The sequence below is a fragment of the Callospermophilus lateralis genome, chromosome 9 (genome assembly GCF_048772815.1).
Source record: "Callospermophilus lateralis isolate mCalLat2 chromosome 9, mCalLat2.hap1, whole genome shotgun sequence".
Classification (NCBI taxonomy): Eukaryota; Metazoa; Chordata; class Mammalia; order Rodentia; family Sciuridae; genus Callospermophilus; species Callospermophilus lateralis.
Genome location: NC_135313.1, coordinates 18,037,110 through 18,046,895, shown reverse-complemented (window position 1 = coordinate 18,046,895; position 9,786 = coordinate 18,037,110). Strand labels below are relative to the sequence as shown.

Below are 9,786 nucleotides of genomic sequence, written 5' to 3'. Positions count from 1 at the left end.
ATCACTCAGCACAAGAATGGCAGAGAGGAGACAGCAAGGGAAGATGTGAAAGACAAGAACTCTCCATTATTTGGAAGTCTGCTCACAAATATCCCTTAATAATACAGAAACAGCATCAATGAGGCAGCAATTGTAAGGATCACTGGTTCGAGGGCTACAGGGGCTAATTCCTTCAGTGCATGGAATACCATCCAAGAAGCTACTTGCCACTCACCAGGGGCTCTTTTTCAAGCACTGAGAGGGCTGGTGCTGAAGAGACTGGCTGTTCTGGCTGACTTGGAAGCTGGTTATCAGTAGCTTGAAGGGAGGTGCTGCTTGAGGTATGAGCATCTCCTGAAACTAGAAGGATCAAGAAAGGATAGTGAGAAATGCTGTCTTACTAGAAGGACATTAGCATTTACCAAACATTCAGATAAAGGCCAGAGTTTGGTACTAATCAATTAACAGAGAAGCCACAATCCAATTTTCAGCTGACTTTCAGAAGATTCTGTTCTGTTTCTACAAAGATTTCTCAGGCCCACTCTCAGCAGGCAGGATAAGAGTACTCCTAACATGAAAGAGCCAACTGTTCCTCTCTATGTTACCTGATGTCTCTTACTAGGGAAACTAACCTTTCCACTGATTCTCTTGCTCACTCCTAAGCATCTACGCCAGTGCCACCTAAGAGAACTTTCTGCAGTGAGGGAAGTGTTCTGTATCTGCACTATCCAACTTGGTAGCCACATGTGACTACTGAGCACTTAAATGTAGCTAGAGCATAGGAGGAAATGAAATTTAATTTATTTTATTTTTAATTTTTTAATCATACATGGGCACACTATCTTTATTTTGTTTATTTATTCGTATGTGGTGCTGAGGATCAAACCCAGTTACTTACATGTGGGAGGCAAGTGCTCTGCCACTGAACCACAACCTCAGCCCCTATTTTTATTAATTAAAATCTAAAAAGCCACATGTAACTAGAGCTATCATACTGGGCAACACAAACTTTCACCCCAGCTCTAACCCTAGGAAGACCAGGTATGTCTGGGGCTACTCACCAGTGTCTTGATGCTTCTGTCCCATTTGGACCTCCTGTTTGGTGACTGCCACATATAGACTCTGCAGATGCATGACAAAGGGCCTGCCATTACCAACTCTGCATGCCTCTGGTAGCTTCTACAAGAGGAGTAGAGACACTGTCACTGTATGGCCAGAGAAAAGGAATCTGACATCCAGATGACAGAACTCACATCAACCCTCCCTGAATGAATTTATACAAAATTGTTAGATCCAATACAGCACATCCATATCAAGCCTACTGATAAGAATTCTTGGGAGACCTTCTCCTCTGAAAGGCAACTCTAGGCATTTATTTCCTACATTCATTAGGTTTATTATGTTTTTCCATGAATATTCCAAAGATCTTTAGAATCTTTCTTCCAAAGGAATGACCTCTTAGCTGTTTTAGGAAATCACCTTCCTTAAGTTGTCTCTGAATTCTACAAATCACTATCTTACCTAAATTTACAACAAAACTTTCTACACTAGAAAGAGAAAAAGGATTAAATCCAGGAGAAGGGAGAGGGAGCAAAATGGATTGACGAACTGAGAAATTAAGAAAAAATTATGGAGCCATGATGCCAGTTAGAGGAGATGGGAAACGAAGCCGGCACAGCTTTGGAGGGCTGCTTGCTGTTTTATATAATCTATGCACCCTCAGTGGGGGGAAATATTATTTTCATGGTCTGAATTGAATCCAGGGCCTCATACATGCCAGGCAAACACTTTATCACTGAAGTACATATTCAGCCTGAAGACGAAAAAATTGTTTTTGAGGGATGAAAAAAAGTTACTCTTTTAAGGGATCTTACATAGGTATATATACGGTAGAATTACAGAGTTTTGGTATAACTGACATTATAATTTCCTGAGGGGGGTTATTAGGGAAAAAATGTCTTAAAAGGGAGGTGATAAAGAGGGAAAAAAAAGTGGAGAAACACTGACATAAATATATTATCTTTACTTCTCTATGTAATGAACTAGGGATGTACATCCACAGCAAAATGCTTTGCCTAGTTCTAGTTTCATATACTAAGGTGAACTGAGTTGAAGTAATGGCTAAAGACTGAACAAAGTACAATATAAATGAGATGAAAGAGAATGGTATCCAGTGGTTCCAAACCTGGCTGCACTTCAGAATCTTGGAATGGGCCCAGAACTACTTCATCTGTCCCTGTGTACGCCAATTGTCATGGTTCCCAGCCAAGGGAGCAGGTCCCTAAGAGCAGCCATGCCAGCGACTCACATGGGAACCAACCCAAGAATCCTTGGCCCATGAGATTGGCCCATATCTCATGTCAAGACACCTTTTCTGTGCTATAAAGGCATTCATTTCTGAAAATCCCCTGTGGGAAAAGAATGGAAGAAGGGAAGTATGAGAAGCAGTGAACAGGTGCTGACCCATGGTCAGGACTGTAGTGATCTTTCCCAGAGTGGGGTGTAGCTAAAGAAATAGTACGCTCATTTCCATTCCAACCCTACCTCCATAAAGACTATCTCAGACTTGGACTTTCTTTCTTTCTTTTTATTGCAATGTAACATCAGGTTTCAGTAAGGCTTGGACTTTCACTAGAAACCACAGACAATGAATCAGTAGCCTTGGGTCTAAACTTTGCCTCTAGCAATAATCACACTATGAATTGCCACACTAGACATCTTCAGCAGCATTCCTTGAGGAATGACCTGAAATGGGAGGAAAACTATCAGGGCTTGCCACCTCTGTCCCACCTCACTCTCCTTCTCAGGTTCAGCTCTCTAACCCCCAAGTCACTTCCTCCTCCAAAACAAGGTCCTCTATTCTATAGGCAGAGAGCCCTGGGAGTGGAGAGGCAAACAGCTGCTCTCCTGCCTCCAGTCTCTAGGCTCTCCATCACATTGCTCAAGAAGCCTAGCCTCTCTCAGGGCTGTTCATACACCGCTGGGTGGGCATATGCTGTCCATACAAATGGACTAGGCAGAATCTAGGAATCCAGGGCCATTTCCTCCTGCCCTTTCTATAGAACTAATCAGACTCATAAAATTTCCAGGAATATCTTTACCCAGTTCATGTATTTAACCTTAAAATGAAATGCCATAAGAAATTAAAAAATGGCCATTCAAGCCAGTGCTGCCCTGGACCTAAGTTCAAATCTAGAACCTAACTTAGCCCTTCCTGTATCTCTCCTCTTCTCAGAGAGATCTGGTCCTTCAGTTGCTGCCAATGGTTATCCCAATCAAGCATCTGTTCTAAGAAAAGTTCTAGGAACAGAATATTACTATATTTGCTGAGTACTTACAACATGTTAGAGACTGTTCTAAGTAATTTAAATGTATTAACTCATTTTCCTATTTTCATTACTATTTTCCTAGCATCCAGAGCAACCTTGGAGTGGGGGGTGTCAATAACTATTTATGAATGAATGGGGTCACTAGTATGACCCCATTTGGCTGAGTTGTGATTACAACTAGTAAGTGGTAGAGCAGGATTAGAATCCAGGCAGACTGGCTTCAGGGCACATATACAATCACTCCCCTATTTACTTCTCTTAACAGAACGATTTTAGACAAAATGGCAATCCAAGTTCTCCCAGGATCACAACTGGCAACCCTTCACATCACAGTTTATACCATCCCTAAGTTGACAAGAAAAAAAGTGAGCAGATAAAAAGGAGAGAGCTGGTCCAAACTAGAACTCTTGGGGGCTGACAGGCCATACCCTGAAACCCACTGCAGCTACTCCCCAGCCTAACTAATTTCTTGATGTCATCTTAGAATGTGTCATGGAAAAGATGTGGGGAGGCCTGAGCCTGGGAATGAGAAACATTAGTTCCCAGGGCAGGACAATGGTGGGGGCAAGGTGGGGCAGGCGGCAGAGATCAAAGGGACAATGCTGAAGTCAAGACTAAGCCAAGCAAACAGTGTCCCCTGTGGTAAGTATGACTGAGCCAGGAGCACGGTGTACCAGCCACAAGCGGGTCACTGCCCAGAGTGGGAGGGGAAGAAGAGTCAGGTTAGTCTACTGTGTAACCCATTCATTTGATTAAACCAGAGTCAATTTTAGCCAGCAAAAAAACAGTCACTGGATTCTATGTGTGAGGCACTACAGGAGCAGGGGGAGAGGGAATGAATGCATCAGTTGGTCGTTGCTCAGAAAGGTTTGGGTCAATACAAGGATAAATAAGAGTCCGGCCTCTAAGAGCTCATGTTCGCACTCAGGAGATAGGCAGATATATGCTGCTTGGTCTGGTTTTTCAAATAATTTGCTGTAACAAACAAAGGGTAAGAGAAACCCAGGGAAGAAAGTAATAAATTCTGACTGAGAGGCCTGCGAAAAGCTTCAGAGGTGGTGACGTCAAGGTAAGCCTTGCAAAGTTAGACTCTGAGTGATGATAGAGGTGTGAAAAGACAGGACATGGATTAGTCTCCTGGAAATGCGACTAGAAGGCTGAGATTGCAAAGGACTTTGTTTTCTAAATTAAGGTTACACCAGGGAATTTCCTTTTATTTTGCAAAGTGACTTTCTCTATCACACAACTGTTTTGCTTAAGATTTTTGGCTCCAAAATAAGTGAAACTATAATGAGGAATCAGGAGCTTCCTCAAGGTTTCCCTTTTTAGACTCTTGGCTACATTTGCTTAAACTCAGTACTTCTTCAATACTGACTTGTGGTATCATGACTTCTCAAAAGCCATAAGGGCTATATTCTGTGCACATCTCTATGACCTATTTTACTCTCCTGTCTCCAGCCACTGCTGTTCAGGCATATCAGAAACTTTTTAGGAAAACCAGAGTTATAGAAATCCTGCAGGGCACTGTATTTCCTCTTCTTGTCCCTACTGCAATCCATCTTCAACAAGTCAGTCCAGAGGAGTCCCAATGACCACTTTCAACTAATCTGGCCGGGGCGGGGAGGGGGGGGGTTCTGTCTCTCACCCTATGTCTTATCTCTTCTGAGAATGTTTCAGAAAAGAAACCTTTAGAATCCTAGCTAAGGAAAAGTTCAACATGATATACTGCTCACCTTATGAATATGGGTCTCAATCTGGGAACAGATTTAAGAGACCAAGGGAAAGGGAAAGCAAGTGACCACTGAGTAGGTAATTGGTTCTGGCACAGATCAAGGCCCTGGCACTGACAGTCACAGTAGCATGACTTCCAGGGCAGGGCCCCAGACACATCGCTTCCCTAAAGGTATGAAGTCCTCTCTTCCCTCTTGCAAATATGCTGGTCTGGATTCAAACATCCCTCCTTAGAGAGTCCACATATTAGGGTATCATGGTAATATTCATTATTAGCTTCTCTTAGGATAGAAAACTCTTCTATGGTCTCAATTGCCAAAGGATTTGCCAAAATAAATAGAAAGGAATAAGAAAAACAATTTAGGAAAAGACTGTTCAAGAAACATGTCCTCCCCTCTGACAACTTATTCAAATTCAACATACATGCACTGATCATTTATTATGGTGTTCAGGACTATGTGGAGATAAAAAGATAAAAATCCCTGCAGGGAATTGAGGTTTGCATTCTAGAGGGGAGGTCAACAAAAACATACAGCTGATCAAAACTCAATCTCTGTCAGACTGTGATAGTGCCATGAGGAAAAAAATAAATCAGTGAGGGTATTGTAGATTAGGGACAGGAATGTGACTCATTCATTCAATCATTCATTCATTCTGCAGTACTGGGAACTGAACCTAGGACTTTGTGCATGCAAGGCAACTGCTCTACCACTGAGTCACACTCCCCACACCCCGTAATGCAATTTTTAATGGAGGTCAAGCCCTCACCAAGAGAGTGGCATTTCATAAAGACCTAAATGAAAATGAGAGAATGATCCATGAGACTGAGTCAAGTGACCAGATTTCTAGTGTGCTTGAGAAAGTTCCTGTTTATGCTTATTGTCTCCCAATTTAATTATAAATAAAGCTTTTTTTTAATCTCTTAGAATTTCCTCAATCTGAACAATAAATTAGGTGGTTATCCTGTCAGAGGAAGAGCATGGCAGGCATATGAAGGTGCATCTGTGTGTTTATTTAACATTGTGAGGTAATGTAGCATATTATCTTTTACTCTAAGACAGGAGGCCATTAGTGCTGATGAGCAGAAGGGTGAAATGATCTGATTTACATTTCAAAAGGATGGCTCAGTGTAAAAGGGCAAGAAAGGCAGCAGGCGAACCTGGCAGGAGGCTGCTACAACAAGAAGGCAGCTGGGACCACAGTGGTAGCAGAGGAGGCAGTGAGGATGGTGAGATTCTGAATGGATCTTAAGGGACTGACAACATACCTTCAAGCTGATGGACTGAGTACAGGACAGGAGAGGAGTCAGGCACAGGTAGATAGTAAAAAGGGATAATCTAGAAACCTAAAACAAAATCCTTAAATCAAAGATAGTCTCATGGCCCTGTTCCACAACACAGACCCAGCTTCCTAGTGAAAGGGTGAGAGTCAGAAGGAAACCAAATCAATACTGGGAGAGAGCAAAGAGAAAGGAGAAGCAATATCCAGGAACTGGGAGAGAAATTCTTTGCAAAGAACCAAACAGCCAGGTACAGTGGCACATGCCTGTAATCCCAGTGGCTTGGGAGGCTGAGGCAGGAGGATAGTGAGTTCAAAGCCAGCCTCAGCAAAGGCGAGGCACTAAGCAACTCAATGAGACCCTGGCTCAGTGGTCAAGCGCCCTTGAGTTCAATATCTAGTTACCCCCCACATGCCAAAAAAAGAACCAAATCAAGCTTTAAGTTCTGGCTTTAGAGTCTTTTCAAAAAAATGTGGATTTATAACTAAGGCCTTCTATCTGCTAGCTATGACACTTTGGGAAAGTTACATACGTAATGTCTTATTTTTTGAGAGAGGAGAGGAGAGAAAAGAAGGAGTGGGGAAGGAGGAAGGAGAAGACTGAGACTAATAAGAGGTACATCCCAAAGAGTCTGTGAAAAGATTAAATGAGAGAGTGGGCTATGTATCCAGGAAAGAGAGCTTCCTTCCCTTTGCAAGGCACGCTGATACTTTTCTTGCTGGGCCCTAGTCCTGCACCAAGTTGGATCAAGAAATGCCCTAATGACTATATACATAGAGAAACCAGCGGGAGGTCCCAGTGTCAACTTTTCTCCACTGGCATCTCAAAGAATATGATCTTGGAACAATTCATGGACTAATCCAGGCCCAGATCAGATTGGCAGTCAGGAAAAACCTACCTAGTAACTATCACCACTCAAGCTTACCCTCCATCTCCAGCAGAGACCAGCAAGGCTGCTGTATCAGAAGGCCTGGGTTTAAGTCCTGGTTTTGTCAGTTACCAGCTGTGTTACTAACCTTTCTGGAATCTGTATGTGTGTTGGTGGTGCTGGGGATTGAACCCAGAGCCTTGTGCATGCATTCTACCAACAAAGCTATATCCCCAGCTGTTACTAACTTTTTTTAGGCCCTGTTATATCATCAGAAAAATGAAAGGACCAATACGTACTTTCATGACACTGAAGGTTTCATGAGACATTTGTTAAGGGTTCTGTTCAGTATATGTTATGTCTCCTTACCTCCCCACATCAGCTCCTGTTGCTTCTCCAAGATCTCCTTATTCTCCCACTTCCTTTTTTTTTTTTGACCAGGGATTGAACCCAGGGGTGCTTAAACACTGAGTAACATTTCCAGATCCTTTTTGTATTTTATTTTGAGACAAGGTCTCGCTAAGTTGCTTAGGGCCTCGTTAAGTTGCTGAGGCTTTCTTTGAACTCACAATCCTCCTGCCTCAGCCTCCTGAGTTGCTGGGATAGCAGGTGTTTGCCACTGCACTCAGCTTATTCTCCCACTTCTTAGGACCTGCCCAAGAGGTCAAGGTTTCTCCTTCATTCTCTTCACCATCCTATGGGGAGAGGGTCAATAGTAAAGAGTAAAGCTACAACTCTTTCCAGAGCACACAAAGCACAGACAGCTTGCTTTCCACAAATTTTCAGAAGTATTCTATGTAGCCCAGCTTATCCAACAGTGCTCAACCAGGGTCCTTTCTCACGACCATTTCCAGCTTCCTGCTGTAGCCTGTGGAATGGCTCTGCTGTGTTAGTCCCACTTGTAAATCATATGAACTCTGTAAGAGATATTTGGAGTGTTTGTTTGTTTGTTTGTTTTTGGTGTGTGTAGGGGGTTGCTTTTATGTGTGGTACTGGGTGTAAAACCCATGGCCTTCCACATGCTAGGCAAGCACTCTCCACTGAGCTACATCCTCAGCCCTTGGCTCTTTGAAAAATAGAAAAAACATAACCAGCAGATATATTCTACAAAGAGTTAACAGTCAAATGGTGTTTGATAGAATTAATCTCACAGTATCCTCGGAGTCTGAGAGAAAAACATAAATAGGACAAAGGAGAGTGATATGGCGGTGACATCTAGATTTTTAGAAGATAACACGCTTACTCTTCTTTCTCCTTGCTCTGGTTTCCATAGCAGCTCATTGGATGAGCAATTTCTGAGTCTCAGGCAAGGTCCAACTATGGGGGGTCCCTCTGTTTTGACCCTCTCAGAGTACCCCACTATCAGCTCACTGATAGAAACCTTGGTGATCTGGACGAGAACACAGCATCCTAAGCACACAAGCCATATGCCCTTGAAGGTCTGCATGAAACCCTTGAGACAGCTGACACTGCTCTGTGTTGGGTCTGACTTAGCTTTGTTTGGGTCTGTGCCTGCAATAAGGCCTTCCTGACCACTCTGGCCTGCCACCACTGACCTCCACAATTAGCCAGAGTTCCTGAGCATTCACTCAGAGCTGAGATAGAACAAAAAAGAACAAAGAGAAGCCTGAATGTAATCTGTGTTTAGAGAACTTGCAAATTAATGACAATTTAGGGACCTTACAAATTAATTAAATGATGGCCCACCTTGCTCCTCCCACTCTAGAATAAAGTAGGAGAATGGAGGAAAGCTGAATTGCCCATGCAAGTGGGTGTGTCAACAAATCGAAGAAAGTCAACAAATCACTTTCTTTGTGGCCTCCCTTCAGAATGAGATAATTTTGCTGTCCTGCTCTCTCTCATAAGGCTGGAAATAGAAGGTTAACTCAGGCAAAGAGTTCAAAATGGTCTGAATGCAGCCTAGGTTATTCAGATTTTTCTGGTTCAGTTTGAGGCCTAGCTAGCTCCCAAGATGTACAGCCAGAAGAGCGGGGAAAAGGGAAGATACTATAAAAGGAGTGGACCCAAACAGAAGGCTTAAATAATACTAAAAATTTTACAATTTTTAAAAAATGTGGTGCTAGGGATTGAATCCAGGGCCTCACATATGTTAAGCAGGATCTCTACCACGAAGTTCACCCCCAGTCCCATGATTAACTGATTTTTTTTTAATGCTTTATATGTACTGGGTACTAGGCTAAGCATTTTAGTTCATTATCACAATTAACCTCCATAGTTATTCTACCCCCTAGGCACTAAAATCATCCTCATTTAAACCTGAGAAGACAAAGCTCAAAGAGTTAAGTAACTCCACCAAGGTCACAGCAGAATGGAAAAGTTGAAGACCCAGGAAGATGAATTCCAGAACCTACACTTGAACCACTGACTAGACTGCCTCTCAGAACCACCTCATGACATGTCCATTTCTCCTTCCTGCCACTAGGCTCATAAAGAGGTCAGTCCCTGTTGTGAGGTCTAATAGTACTCCAAAATAGCTCTCACCTCCTTTTGTACATCTCCGAATGGCCTAAGAGGCTGAGAGAGGGAAAAGACAAAACTGCTTCTGGAGAAGGGAAGACTTTCTTAACTCCTGTGTAGCC

At 42.8% G+C, this 9,786-nt stretch overlaps 1 protein-coding gene across 7 annotated transcripts in view; it reads right to left on the bottom strand.

Moving 5' to 3' along the window:
* The window catches only part of Nhej1 (non-homologous end joining factor 1), a 93,584-nt gene that overhangs the window by 13,017 nt on the left and 70,781 nt on the right, over nt 1–9,786 (bottom strand). For 6 of the 7 annotated variants that reach the window (XR_013092296.2, XM_076865595.2, XM_076865596.2 and 3 more), the window contains 2 exons: nt 1,041–1,158; nt 215–339 (listed from right to left, as the gene is read on the bottom strand). Coding sequence is in view for 6 of the 7 variants with exons in the window: in XM_076865595.2 (XP_076721710.2) it covers nt 215–339; nt 1,041–1,158 (243 nt within the window). In the remaining variant the exon portion in view is untranslated. The remainder of the gene's footprint in view (nt 1–214; nt 340–1,040; nt 1,159–9,786) is intronic. The other variant, XM_076865593.2, reaches the window with a different exon arrangement.